The following is a 15,106-nucleotide window of genomic DNA, read 5'->3' on the forward strand; positions in this document are numbered from 1 at the left end:
AAAAAAAAAATAAAAAAACCTCTCAAGTACCCTAACCGAAAACAGAGTAACTTTATAGCATATATGGAACAAGGTCAAGTAACCTTATTATTGTAATTATGAGAGACCCCCAACATTTTTATTTACCTCATATATATTTACATTGTAATATTGACACATTAATTAAAAGGGTACATTATTCATTTTTTTAACAAAAACTAGAAGGCATGGCCAATATTCCATACCCATACAGTAGTAAATTTATTAATTAAGCTGAACTTTTAGCAACATAATCCCAAACCAAACCTGTGGAAATTGAAAAGTTGCGCTTCCTGATTTGAGTAACTACTTGGACTTTGGAGCAGCAGCAAAAGCAAGCAACATATATCAACTTTAAACAATTAAAACTTGCCAATTAAGCCGCTGATTTCTTCAATCCTTCGATGCATGTTTTTGACCCATTGTTTCTGACATCTGAGTCACTGCCACAAGAACTCCGGCTCTTCATCAAGCCATGGCACAGAGAAGCGAAACCCAGGATCACTGTGATGCCCAACATCTAAAAGCAGATCAGGAAGGTCAAAAAACATGTCATCGTTGTAACTGTTTGATGGGGAAGTTGATGATGAATCATGAGTACTGCTGTCATGAACAGCTTGGCTGATCAGCTCTGTTTCGGCTTCCGCTTCTGCTTCAAGGCTGCTGCTTCTGCAGCTTCTAGTTGGGTAGGTACTTGCAGCTGCCTTGGCAGCAGCAACTTGGATGTCCTTTGGCAAGGCGGAAGCCGGAACAGGAAGCTCTTGAGCCAGCTCAGGGAAGTTGAGCACCGCAGAGCGGCCTTTGATAGTAAGAGCGGCGACATCATGTGCGCGAGCGGCCATTTCGGGGGTGGGAAAAGTTCCAAGCCAAATTCTTGACTTCTTTCTTGGCTCTCGGATTTCTGAGACCCATTTGCCCCATTGACGCATTCTCACTCCCCTATACGTTGGTTTATGAGGATGCCTCTGCTGTCTCCCATCACCATTAATACCATTGTTAATCTTTGCTTTCTTCTTACTAATTTGATCATCATCATCATCATCATTAGTACTAGTAGCTTTCTCATGACCATCAAGTAGTTGTATTTGATTTGATGACGACGATGATGATGATCTCTCGCTAATTTTTCGTGCCGGAGATTCTGCAGAAGGAGAGGTGGTAGAATTCGAGTAAGAAGAAGATGTGGTCTGAGCCTCACAATCTATAAAATTGAATTGTTCTTCTTCCATGTTTAAGTGGGTAGAAGAAAGAAGAAGAATGTGGTAGAGAGCTCTCAAAATAGGGGTATGGGTTCTTCTCTTATGATTCTTGCACATGAGAAATGGTATATATCATATATTATATATATATATATATATATATATATATATATACTTAAAGCAGTGGCCAAAGTACAAAAGACTACGAACACTGTTCCATGCTTGACCTCTGACCATTCATTTCTGTTTGCTAACAAATTACAGATATCCATATACGCGTCAGTATGTAATTTATCAATACAAAGAAATGATTCGTAAAATATAAGCAATGCAAATCAAATGACAGAGTGAATTGAAGATCAAGTCGAAAAACAAAGAAAAAAGCTTGCAGATTCAGGCTTCGATGTCCCATTTGACCACGACCCGTCATTTTTAAGAAAACAGCGATGTGCATCAAACTCACTGTCATGATGTGGTATATGGGCATTTTCAATCAAATTACATTTTTTTCTCTTAAGTGTTATAAGATTTAAGCCCTTTCAGTATTTTGTTATTTGCTTAATAATTCTATTTTATTTGGACTCCTAAGGCTTGTAGGGTTAAGTTCCATTATTAGTAGCACGTTTTGGTATTGGGGTTGTTATCTTCTAATTTTTCAATATTGAACGTTGAAACTTTTTGATATTTTTTAAGTGAATTCCGGTGTTCTTGTGCTTTCAAACTAACGTCGTTTATCATTTTCTTCGTCAAGCTGGGTCAAAAGGAGACTGAGTGTTTTCCAAAGAGTAGATTGTTGGTAATTTTGCAGCCCCATGTTAATGTTTGAATGGTGTATGGTTTGCATCATCTTTTATAGTGGCTTTGTATCTTTGGCCTCTCTCCCACATCTTATTAACGAAAGTAGGGCATTTAGATGTGCTATTTATAATTTAATTGGTTGCAACTTTACGCTACTTAAGGAGGTGGGCCGTTCAAATAGTTGCTTATAATTGCTTCCCCAACCCCCAAGAAAACGTTTGTTTTTTATCAAGCCACGAATTTCACATGGAAGCTGGTTTGAGGTGTTTTTGGCTTCATTATTATACCATATGGAGCTTTCTTACAGTTACAATTATCTTAACTTCGATCTGGTTCACTAATTAACACTGATCTCTCTCCGTTGATGTTGAAAGTATGTCAAATTTCGTTTCCTGACCTCAATATATATAGTTCTCTTCGATACATGGAAGCCTAATTTTCCCACATAGACACGTACATATAGGGATAATTCATATATATAAGTCCCTTTCTGTTGAGGCATTCTTCAAATAATTTTATCGATAGTGGTAGAGAAACCAAATTTTTTAAACAAAATTTGCAAACCAAATGATGTGGTTGTTGATGACTGAATTATTACTTAAGCGTTGATCAACGTGCTTATTTCCTATAGATGACACATTATTTGGTTTGTAAATGTGATTTAAATTTTTGGACTCTATAGAATTACCCTAATTTTATTTGAGGGACATCTTGTGGGGCTCGTTTTACATCGTATTTCTACAATCCAACCATCCATCTTTTAGATTTTCTCTCAACGATCATCTTTACAAAAAAATCACTCAAATATAAAATTATTTTACTGTTGATTAAATTGTAGTCATATTAGTCTTTGAGTAAAAGATTTTTCACGAGTCTTAGACTTGGAGTTGGAATAAGGTGGTATTTCAATTATCACAGTGAAAATTTTTGAAAACACTAAGCTTAGAAGATAGCATTTTTTATTGCAATGTTATCAATGAGGATCTAGAACTTTGTCTCGGTCCTCCAATTGTAACTGTATTTAACTCTGCCATTCAAACTCTGAAGTTGGTCTGCTTTGAAAAAATTGTTGGACTAAAACTTTATTTCGTGATACAGGACGCAAATGATGAAAAGTCCCAAGTATTTTACTCTAATAAGTAAATGATTTGAGTAAATAATGCTTAGCAAAAATGTGCAGGCACACATTTATTAACATAGAATAATCGAAGTCTCATGAATAGGGCAAAATGAGCATGCTTTCAGGGCGCAGCTCAAGGGATCGGTGGCCTAAAGTGCAGCATATTCCTTGAACTGTTGCACACAAATCTCCACACAACTGTACATGTTAGATGTGACTAGTTAGCGATTTTGTGTCTCCACAAAGCCTTATCACATAGTGCTACGGGCTATGTAGCTGAAAGGATTAGTGACCTCATTTAATAAGTAAACACATTCCCTGAACTGTTGCTCGTGAAGTTCCATATAACTACACTCATAGTTAGCGTTTTTTCATGACTTCACCGAGCATTATCATGTTTCACTATAGGCCACGCAACTCAAAGGATTGGTGACCTCATATTACAAGTGCAATACAACTTTCTGGCAGCGTATGTGAGACTTCATCATGTCACACGATTTAGCCCTTTGTGAAGTACAAGATCTCACAAGCTCAGTGTGCACTGCCCATATAACCTTGCCTCAATCACACAAATAGGTTCTCATGTTAGAAAACTTTCGTTCGAGCAATTGAAGTCAACAACCAGCTTAGTAGTGTCAGGGCCACACGGTCGAGTGGCAATATCGCACAATGAACTCGTAGCTCTATGTCAACTAAAGTTTCATGGAAATTAAAGGATTTTTAGTCAAAATGATCCCTAAAATTCGTATAACTCCTCACTTTGGTCGTTGAGATTTGAAATCAATAGAAGTGGTTCCTGAGATTGTCCACCATTAATTATTTTGGTCATTCGGTGAAAAATTATGTTAAGTAAGGATGAAATGACAAAACTACCCTCAATTTAATAAAAAATAGGTCAAAGATTTGACAACAATTGAAGGTATTTTGGTCATTTTATCCTTAATTTATGAACATTTTATCCTTATTCAAAAACTCATTAGCGAGTAACACGCCCTTCAGCTCCTCATCCTTGGACTCAAATTCATTGGCAGTCTTCTGAAGACAATTGATCTCATTGGCAGAAGTTAAAATTTCCTATATATCCTTTGCATAACAAGCAGAACGAAGCTCATAGTTGATCTTCCCCATCTTGGATTTTCAACTGGTACAATTCTTTATCTTCTATGCAGCTTCCATTGATGATCGAAAAGTAACAAGCTTGAGCTTCGGATCCTCATTCTCTTGACAATCTGCTTCCAGCTGCGGAATTATTAGGAATTTGTTTATCAGCAGATTTGTATGCACGCTTCAGTTGGAGAATGATTTTTCTAGTATTCTTCTTGTCTCCATTCGAATAACTTTGTTCCTCCTTGGCTTCTTTGTACGCATCACTTTACCTACTTTGTCTGCATTCGAGAGATGATTTTTTATCTCATATTTACTGAGAAGGGAATATGGTTGCGAATATGTAGTTTAGCTAACATGGGTTTGTCTTCCTCAACTTTGGTGTGACATGACTCCTGACTATTGAAGGTTTTCATGTCTTTGCATTCGGATTTTCTTAGGAGCTGTCTGATAACCATTTCGTTTTCACTTTTTTGAAAACTGAAATATTGTTTAGTGACTTTTTTCAGTTTTCAAAAAAACGATAACTAAAACCTACTTTCTTGAGTTTTTAAATTTTGGTCCTTGAGTTTTTACATTTTGATTTTCAGTATTCACTTCTTTTTTTTTTAACTGAAAGTAATTATCAAATAAGATCTTAATTTAAAAAAAAAAAACAAATAAAAAATTAAAAATGAAAACGAAATAATTATCAAATGCCTCTTTAACTTCCTTAAAATCCAAATTCAAACGAGTGTGAGATGCAGCTTATTTTAATGTACCTTTCATTTTCAAGTTCTCTTTATTACGAGGGGGCATGGTTTATGTCATGGCTGACAGCGGCAGAGTTGTCTAAAGGACCAGCTAGGCTATAGTAGATAAAAATTCAAAAGGAGCAAAACAGTCATTCAGTTGGAAGGTTTTGACTCGGCATATATGTCAAAGGGAAGAAAGATTAGTTCAGCCCATCCCACTTTGTAATCCTGGTTTCATCTCTTCTGCTCTTTGGCTACCTGTAACTTTCTTACAATGGTTATTCACTTTTCTCTCTTAAAAAGTTGGTCATTTATTTTATAAGAATCAAAATTATGATAGTTTAATATATTGAACTGGAAAAAGAGAATCTCTCTCATAAAATTTAATTCAAATATTTCAGTCCAATTTGATTCCTATATGTCGGAATCAAATTTATTTTTCGACCCACTATGGAACACCTAAAAATCAATTTGAACATTTTTTTTGTCTAATTATCTTCTTTAAAACTTTTCATTGTCAGAGTTTATTAATAAAAATACATTCAAACCTTACTTTCAACATTTCATCATGAATTATTTGTTCTTGTTTGCCTAATTTGTCTATCATTTGTGTGTCTGCAATACGGTTTCTCACGTCGTTGATTTGATTACAGAGCTTGGCCTAAGTGTTCAAGATCTTGGTCAATAGTATCGGAAGGATAGATATATAAAATTAGGTATTCAACTGGTAGTAATACTGTTTTTGTTTGTAATTGATTTGATTTTTCTAAACAGTCATATTTATTCCTAGGGTTAGATGATAATATAAAGGAATATAGACTCAATTACACCCAAAACTTGAGAAATTTTATGTGTTATCACGTGCTGTATTATTTCACATGATAATTAGTAACATAATCTATATATCCTGCTGTTGGAGTATATTAATAAAAAATAAATACACGTATTATAAATTTAAATGAATTAGTAACACTATATAATAATACTTTTAGTACACCAAAACATATCTCCCCAGACCCTAATCTTGGTCAGCGCTGGCTTTGTGCCAACTTTGCCTAATGAGCGTTACTATTATTCCTGGGATATTGGATCTTCTCTTAACCCATTGTTGACTAAACAGCGGAATGATATAAAAGTATTTCATATCTGTTTATTTTTTCCAATAATATGCTGAAAATGAATGTGTTTCAACATTTTGGCAACAATGCACCTACGTTGGGACCTCTATTCGAAGTTTAAAGAATTTTTATCTAATACACAAACACACTTATATATATATATATATATGTGTGTGTGTGTGTGTGTGTGTGGATTTGGTCAGTTTGTCAGAGCATTGTGCTCGTCCCTTGCACACAAGTTAGAATTGTCCTCCTTTAACTATAATAGTTTTGTCTCGTTAAAAAAAAATTAGGCTTTTTAGCCAAAATGATCTCTGAGATTTGCATAATTTCTTACTTTGGTCCCTAAGATGTGAAATCGATAGAATTAGTTCCTGAGTTTGTCCACAATCAATCATCTTGGTCATTTCTTAAAAAATCTCAATAAAATAAGAATAAAATGACCAAAATACTCTCAATTTTTGTTAAATCATTTTGGCCTATTGTTTATTATATTAAGAGTAATTTTGTCATTGAGATCTTTATTTAACCTAATTTTGCATTGAAAAACCAAAATGATTGATTGTGGACAAACTTATAGACCACTTCTATCAATTTCAAATCTCAACAACCAAAGTGATGAATTATGCAAATCTCAGAGATCATTTTGACTAAAAAGCCAAATATTTAATACATTCAAACTACATGAGTAAATAACTACTAGGGACATTTTTTTTCTTCAGTTAAAAAACATCGAATGTATGGTTGATAACTTCTAGCTCTAAGTCTATTTTGGTTGATAGTTTGGCAGTAAATAGAACATGTTAGATGGTGGCGTGACCAAAAGAGCAGTTTTCCACGTTTCCTCCACACATGAAACATTCCATAATTAATTCGTCAGATGAGAGAGTACTGCAATCATCAAAAGTGGAATGTGAACGAATGCAAAAATTATCCCGGAAAGTGAAAGTTACCAAACATTTCAGGCTTTTAGCCATTTACTAGTTGGGTTTCAGGTTCTTGACAATTATGATTTGTTCGTTTAAGTTATAACATATGTAGATTAAATTTTAAATTCTCTTATAATTATGAAATTTTGTTCGTTCAAGTTGATCCCAAATTTTATATTAATGGGTAATAGAACTTGTCTCCTTACTCGTTAAAGAATATATATTTTACTTCAATAAAATAATCAATTGAAAAATGTTATACTAAATTAGTATCTATATACCACTTTATCACTAAAACACATTTGCCTTTCATGTGTTACATACCCCAAAATAGAAGCCTAATGAAAAAGCATTAGTACATTACTATAAAATTCAAAGAGAAAATTATAGCACTAGTCCATCAACTTTATTCCAATTGGAGTAATTGTCCCTCAACTAAAAATTTATTACCATTGGTCCCTTAACTCATCAAAACGTGCAGTTATGGTCCTTTTCGTTAAAACTCAAGTTAAACTGTGCCTGATTAATGTTTAGAAATTCTCTTTAGCACATTTTTATCACGAGCAAACGGTTAAGATTTAACTAAATGAGCTATAGTTGAATCTAAACCCTTCTTCTTCTTTTTTTTTTTTTTTTTTTCTAAAAATAAATGCAGGGAAGATTTTCTCTAATTCGGAAAGGAAGCTCAACTCTAAATCCCAAGCCTAATGTCAATAGGCCATGGCCCATGGGTTATTATGTCAAATGAGGCCTTTGGTTTTTCGTTTATTTTATTAGGTGGTTGGTGGTTCACTCTCTTCTGTTCTAATTTCGGTAGACATTATTAGCTACAAAAATAGGTTGGACAACAGTGACCATTACAATGCTACAAAAATAGGTTGGACAGTAGTTTTTATAGGGCCGGAGTCCGGACCATTGGCATTATAATGAAGACACGGGGCAGCAGTGGAAGGCCGAATCACTTAACATAGTACTGCACTGCATGTTATTAGTGTTGTACTCAATTTTTTGGCTGATTGTGGAACGTCTTAGTACTGATTTGGTATTGAAGTACTTTTATAAAAAAATAGGTATCAAAATAAATTGAGCTCAAAAAGATGTTTGGTAAACACTTAAAAACAGCTTATTTTCAAAGTTTTGGGTGAAAAAAAGCTGAAAACGTGAAGCAGCAAAGATGAGCTTATTCTCACAAAATAGCAGAAATAGTTTTTTTCAAAGCACAGCATTACCAAACCAGCCCTTAGTACTGGTTTGGTACTGAGGTGTTTTTATAAAAAGTGGGTATAAAAAAAAAAGTTGAGCTCAAAAAGGTGTTTGGTCTCTTAAAAACAACTTATTTTCACAGTTTTGGGTGAAAAAAAAATTAAAAACGGGAAGCAGCAAAAATGAGTTTATTCTCACAGCACAGCAGAAGCAGTTTTTTTTCAAAACACAATAATACCAAATTAGCCCTTAGTTTTATTGTTTGAGGATGTCTGTTGTCTCACATTGGAAAAGTAAAGGATTTTGCATGTGATTGACAATAAGTTTTGGTGCAAAAGCTCAATTTTTTTCGTATATCAGAATAGACATATGAGTTGAGTTGTTCACGTATTTAACTTAAGTTTCTTTATGCGTAAAAAAGCATATGAGGATATGAAGTGTTGTCCACGTGTTTCTAAATATCGTGTTGTCTTGTAACAAAAATAAAGGTTAAAACTCAGGTTAGACTGTGCCTGATTAATGTCTAGAAATTATCTTCCGCACATTTTTTGTCACGAGCAAACGGTTAAGATTTAACTAAATGAGCTATAGTTGAATCTAAACCCTTCTTTTTTTCTAAAATAAGTGCAGGTGAGATTTTCTCTAATTCGGAAAAAGAAGCTCAACTCTAAATCCCAAGCCCAATATCAATAGGCCATGGCCCATGGGTTATTATGTCAAATGAGGCCTTTGTTTTTTCGCTTGTTTTATTAGGTGGTTGGTGGTTCACTCTCTTCAGTTCTAATTGGTAACTTGTATTCGAAGAAAAGAGAAAAAGCAAAACCCTGTAAGTGAACTGAATGGCTTTTGGGAGAGCTCGAGCGGCATCTTCCACCCTCTTCAGTCGTCTCTTTCGCCACTCCGTCAACACCAACGTCACCACTTCCTATCGCACTATCTCCACCGACGTCACCGCCTGCTAAACTCCTCATCCATCAAGCACTAGCAAAGCCAATCAGTTTTTACTTTGACATCAATTTTCCAATTGGGACGTTGCCTGCCGCTTAGTGCTTTTGAACATTAGGACCAAAATACACAACATCGAGATGTACTCGGGGCGAGACGGAAAGTTGGTTGGACCGCCGGAAACTTATGCAACGGTTTGAAAGAACCATCCTGAGCAGGATGCCTAGTGAAGTTGCCTTCCCGTGCTGAGAAGTGGATTGATTCTAAGTTCCTGGCGACAATTGGGACGGTCCCAAGTGAGCCAAATCTAGGGAATAAGGAGAAGCAGTTGTATAATGCTGGGCCAAGCCGGTGGTTGGGGCAGCGGCCCAAGGTTCGAGGAGTTGCGATGAACCCGATTGATTATCCACACGGTGGAGGTGAGGGTAAGAGCAAGGGAAGGCCTTCTGCAACACCTTGGGGTAAGCCTTGTAAGGATGGCTACAAGAGTGGACCCCTCAGGCGAAGAAAATAGACGGCTTGTTTGGGAGAAAGTAAATGGTATGCGTGAATATATCCTTAATGTTGAAATTTGATGACAGGAAGTAACGGGACCTTTTAACAACATTCCGACTCCTCCAATTTACCAAAAACGAGGTTCGAACTCAAGTGCAAGAAGACGTAACTCCTAATGTTTGTGCCTAAAACGCCGCCCTTTTCTTATGCAAGCGACGATGGAAGAGAGGAGAATCAAACAATAAACCTCATGCACAACTAAATGCCCTTGGACCATTTTGCAATCACATATCCATCTTCAGCAGCAAAATTGCCGTCAAAACTTACAACATAACTTTTATTTATACTCTGTTAGCCACATTCATATAGTCAATAAGATTACATTGTCTCCCATATTCAGGAACAAATCATTACAATTACTTAAGAAAAGTTTCACGCTACATAAATACGAGTATTCGATGTTGATCAGCAACCACCTGCTGGTGCTTTTATTGGCGACGACAAAATCCCCCATCACACCATTAATCACAGTCTTGCGTTACGGAGCTGGTTCTTCAGCAGGGGCTGGACATATTCCCGATAGCCATCGGGCACAACTGACTCGTTAAGAGGATCTTTCCAAGCCTCCGCATAGAGACTCGGGTACACATTACCATCATAGCGGCCTAGAATTGAGCCGAGGTAGTGGTCGGTGAAATTAAATGCATCAACGAGGGCAATGGCATTGGGACGGAGCTACCATAAATAAAGATTTACGAGCTATTAGACGAGAGTCACCATTAAAGAACGAAATGTAGACTTTAAGCAAAGATGATTGGGCAAACCTGGGAATAAAGAGATCGAAGTTGATCATTTGCAAGTGAAGCTTGCTTTGCTGTGATGCTTCCAGTGGAGAGGAAATCACCCAAATGCTTGTGAATGGTGTATAAAGCATAGATGTTGCAGAGGATCTCCAGCTGTTTTTTCACCCCCTTCCCTGGTATGTCTTGTTGGACTTTATCGATGAACCTATCATGAAAGAAAAACAAGCAAGATTACCAAAGTGGAAATTAACTACGGGTCTTTCAGAATTAGATCCTGCCCGGCAGTGCCCTCGCTGTCATTTCATTGAATTAGGAAACGAAGGTACATGTGCCACAAACACAGAGGAATTCAGAGTTAAAGAAGTAAATTCAAGGCCAAAACATTTTAAACAAAATGATTGGACGAAACTTACTTGGAAACAACAATTAATTGGCAATGAGCTACTGCTGCCTCAGCTAAATTAGATGAGAGTTCTGCAAAGCCTGAAGCATTGGAAATGCATCAAAATTAATTAATATATCATAACGGAACAGCATGAGCTGTGAATGACCAAGAAGATTCATTTAAGTGAATAATTAGTATCTATCCGAGAGATTAAAATACAAACAACGAACTAAGGTCTCAGAAAGACTATAAAATGTCTACAATGTGTCCCATGTATAAAATTGTTCGTGAAATCTTTCCGTTTTCATCAGGAAAAAAAAACACATGAATAAAACAAGTAACAAACTCAGAATAGAGACAATAAATTTAAAAATAAATAAATAAAAACACAAACCTTCTTCTTGATTTGAAAACTTGCTAAGGTCTTGAGCACAGGCAATCGACATCCTAATAGCCCTTGCTTCAAATACCTCAAGTATCACACTAGGGTTCAACCAATCCTCAGCTGCATGCCAACATAAGTGTATATGCATATTACTAAAACAGAATCTGTGCTTTTATGCAATGTAAAATATAGCAAAGTTGTGCATGACAATGTGAAAGAGGTAAAGAAAGCCAACAGATTGGATATGGAAAAAAAAATACAACCTTTTTGAGCACTAGAACGACATTGGATCAAATGTTGAGCACGGCCCATATAAGTTGTGGTTCCAACAGGCTTTTTACCAGATGGTAGCTGAGCAACAGTCTTCATTAGAAACCTTGCAACCTAAAAGAGAAATTGTCAGAAATACTTCAGCACACAAAATATACATTCTGATAGCAGCATGTTGAATCCACCACTGAATAAACCAAAAGTAGATTCCCCCAAATTACTACAGAATAAGAGATCTTAAACCTATTTCCAGAAAATTCAGGATGTAAAATTTTAAAAAGATGAAAACAAAATCACAAGCACAAGCACATTAGGGTTTCTTAATTCAAGTACCTGTAGAAGTAGAACAATGTTGTCTCCTTCATATGTACATGCTGGTACATAAACGGCAAATAATTCAGGAAGCCCACTGTTAGATAGATAACCATGGCCACCACATAATTTCCGGCATTCTTCAATGCCATCCTGTCAAGAAAATGAATAAATAAATAATGAGAGAGAGAGACAGAGAGAGAGAGAGAGAGAGAGAGTCTGTCAATGAGATAAGAAAGTTCCATATTTGTTGTCAAGTTGAAAAGCTTCACAGGCCTCCCAAAGAAAAAAAAAATGGAAAGGAAGCAAGGGCAGCAATAATCACGTACAGCAGTTGCAGAAGTGGTCAATGATTTCAGACCCGCAGTGCATGCATGAGCCTCAGGCAATGTCGAGAAATCATTAGCTTGCAACTTCTCTGTCACATCCGTGTATAGCCATTTCAACCACTCACCAACAAATCTAAAAGCATAGGCAGAAGCCAGCAAAGGGAAGAGCCTACTTTGCTGAGTCTTGTAATCAATGACCTAAAGCAAAACATGAACCAAAACCAGTAAATAAAACATCTTCATAAGAAACAAATAAAACCAGCATCTCTAAACTCATGGAGAGAATAAGAAAACTAATGAAACAATTTGCCATCATACCTGTGTTTCAAGGCCACCATCTTGTGAACCAAATTGTCGACGAACGGCACTATACCTAGTAGCAATACATACTGCCCGTGATAAAGCAGAGGAAGCATCAGCTACAATCGTTTGCCGCACATAAACCATAGTTCCATACAGCAGCTGTCGTGGAACATTGGATTGTACGTATTTTCCTTCTCTTGTGACCTGTGAGACCCTGGCACATTTGAAAGAAACATCAGGATAGTCTTCCTATCTATCTAACTAAATAAGTAAAATAGGCAGTTATAAATTTAAACATCAGAATGACATTTTGTCTATCATTAAGTATTACATACCTCATCAACATTTGTTCCCTTGGTATACGGACATGATCAAGTCTAAGAACACCATTGTCCATGGAGTTGTATGCCCCACTTCCAAATTTCATCCCAATATCGCCAACTATTATGCCTGGAAGTGGTAAGTGATCATCCAAGCTCCGAAGTTGGACAATGAAACCTAAAATCAGAATTTTATAATTAAATTCAATCAATCATTCATTTCATGAAAGGAGTGTCAAAATAATATAAACTTGGTACTTACCATGCACTCCATGGTCTTGACCATCAGTAATAAGACGGGCATAAACAACAGCATGTGTAGCAGCCTTTCCTAAACCACCAGGCCACCACTATTCAAAACAATAAGGAAGAACAATAAGAACGTAACTTAGTCACTTTGATCATGTATGCATAAAGAACACTCTACATTATGGTTGAATATATAATATATCAATACTAAAGAAATGGTAACAAGAACAATTCTGCACAACAAACTTGTATTATCATAGATACTAAAATTTCACTCAATTCAAAAATAAGAAGATTAAGCAAAACACCATTATAGAAATAACTCACTTTGCTTGATGTGAGAGTAGGACTATTAATAACAAACTCGTCAGTCTTTGGATCAAAAGTTGCAGTGGTCTCCAGCCCTTGAACATTGGAGCCATGACCAAGTTCAGTCTGAGCATAGCAACCAATGATTTGCATTTTGTATGCCAGCGGCAACCACTTCTTTTGCTGCTCCTCAGTACCTGATCCTTTAATAGCAGGCACGAACATTCCCTGAAGAGAAGACAATAAAATTATGTTACACTAAAAACACATAGAGCACTTTATCATACATGAAAGTGCCCAAATCAATGTAAATAAATACCATAAAACAAATTTAATCCAAAAAGTAAAACGGCATGAAGAGGAGGAGTTGGAGCATACCCAGTGAAGATCCGTATACGCTGGTTGATCCACATAATGCCTTAACCAGTATGCCTCTTCCTCTGCAATAATGGTAGCACAGTTGAATTAATAAACCAAAACAAAAAAAAAAATAGTAGTCTACGAAACGAGAACTCCCGTGTGGAGACATACCGGATAGCCGCAGCTCTGTGATCCGTTTCCAAGCATGAGCCGCTTTTTGCAGAGTGTTTTTAAACAAATCCTTCCTACTCAGCAATGTTCTGTTATCCTTTCTAAAGACCTGACAGTACAACAATTCCAATTAAACGAATCTAAATAAATATAAAATAATATTCACGGCCGAATTGCTTTCCGTGTCTTAATCATTGACCCCAGTCCAAGAAATACAACTGAAAACAACAAATCACAATAAATTTTCAACAACTTTTTTGAAAGAAGGAAACTTTCAAACAATTCAACAAATTAACAATTTTTAACCGATCAAAAGAAAAACAATCACTCATCTGTTCATTAATTAATACACATTTACGAGCATTTTCGACGACAAAGTAGAGCTAATGACATCTTTCTCAACAGTCAATTTAGAAAAGAAGAAAAAACTTGGCCTGCTACCTGAGAAGTAACGACTGAAATGCGAAGCACAAACTCTGAACCATTCAAATAATTGAATTTACCACAAATTGGCAATTATGCCTATGCATCCTGGTGCATCCAAGCAATTATGCCTATGCATCCTTGTGCGGCTTCGATCGCCACCAATTTCCCTCTCCACTAACAACTACCAATTCAACCCACTAACGCTATCGATCTATTTAAAAAACAATTGAATTTATTAGAAATGATATGAAATTAGAACCAATTACCGGATCGCTAGCGACGAGGCGAGCAATTCGATCGGACACTTCCAAGGTGTGGCGAGAGCCGGCCCAGATGACTTTCATCTGGTCGACATCGAACATGCGCCTTGCTCCGCTCTTGCGCCAAATGATCCACCCCCTCCATTTTCACAGAAAGAGAAACCCTAGCAACCCAATCACTATGTCAATCGAAAACTCAGATTTCTGCTCTCTCTCCTTAGAGGAACCGATGAGAAGAATCGTCAACGTCCGTGAACAATCCACTGTATATATAAGAAAAACATGGGACGATTTGCTTTGGTTTCTAATTATTAATTCAATAAAAAAAAAAATTAATTTTTTAATTTATTTGTGGTCGCGGAGGATGAGGGTTTCTTGATGTCCCCACCGTTGTGTTTCCCAAAGTTCGTGTTAGAAGATTGACCACTTTCTTTTTCCTTTTCAATTTTGAATTTTTTTCTTTTCATTTTTAACGTGCAATTACATATGAAATCTCAGGTTACCCTTAACCTTGGCATTGAAGTTGATACCTTTTTTACCCAACAGCTTTCACAACCATTA

The 15,106-nt window shown here is 36.2% G+C and overlaps 2 protein-coding genes across 2 annotated transcripts; both read right to left on the reverse strand.

Moving 5' to 3' along the window:
• Positions 1-214: 214 nt before the first annotated feature.
• On the reverse strand, positions 215-1,359 carry LOC103936081 (ethylene-responsive transcription factor ERF039-like). The gene has a single exon (XM_009345914.3). It carries the CDS (start codon positions 1,332-1,334, stop codon positions 459-461), a length of 876 nt encoding a protein of 291 aa, XP_009344189.2. The 5' UTR covers positions 1,335-1,359; the 3' UTR covers positions 215-458.
• An 8,595-nt stretch (positions 1,360-9,954) lies between these two features.
• Positions 9,955-14,705, reverse strand: LOC103936085 (peroxisomal acyl-coenzyme A oxidase 1). Its single transcript, XM_009345916.3, is given in 15 exon segments — positions 9,955-10,398; positions 10,488-10,671; positions 10,880-10,949; positions 11,246-11,356; positions 11,500-11,620; positions 11,840-11,971; positions 12,148-12,345; positions 12,466-12,664; positions 12,786-12,948; positions 13,033-13,120; positions 13,347-13,556; positions 13,707-13,768; positions 13,860-13,968; positions 14,552-14,644; positions 14,646-14,705. Coding segments are annotated over 15 exon segments (1,995 nt in total). The 5' UTR covers positions 14,691-14,705; the 3' UTR covers positions 9,955-10,188.
• Positions 14,706-15,106: the final 401 nt, after the last annotated feature.

Source organism: the organism of the source record quoted next, unplaced genomic scaffold (genome assembly GCF_019419815.1).
Source record: "Pyrus x bretschneideri cultivar Hongxiangsu unplaced genomic scaffold, Pyrus_bretschneideri_v1 Contig14, whole genome shotgun sequence".
NCBI classification, from domain to species: domain Eukaryota; kingdom Viridiplantae; phylum Streptophyta; class Magnoliopsida; order Rosales; family Rosaceae; genus Pyrus; species Pyrus x bretschneideri.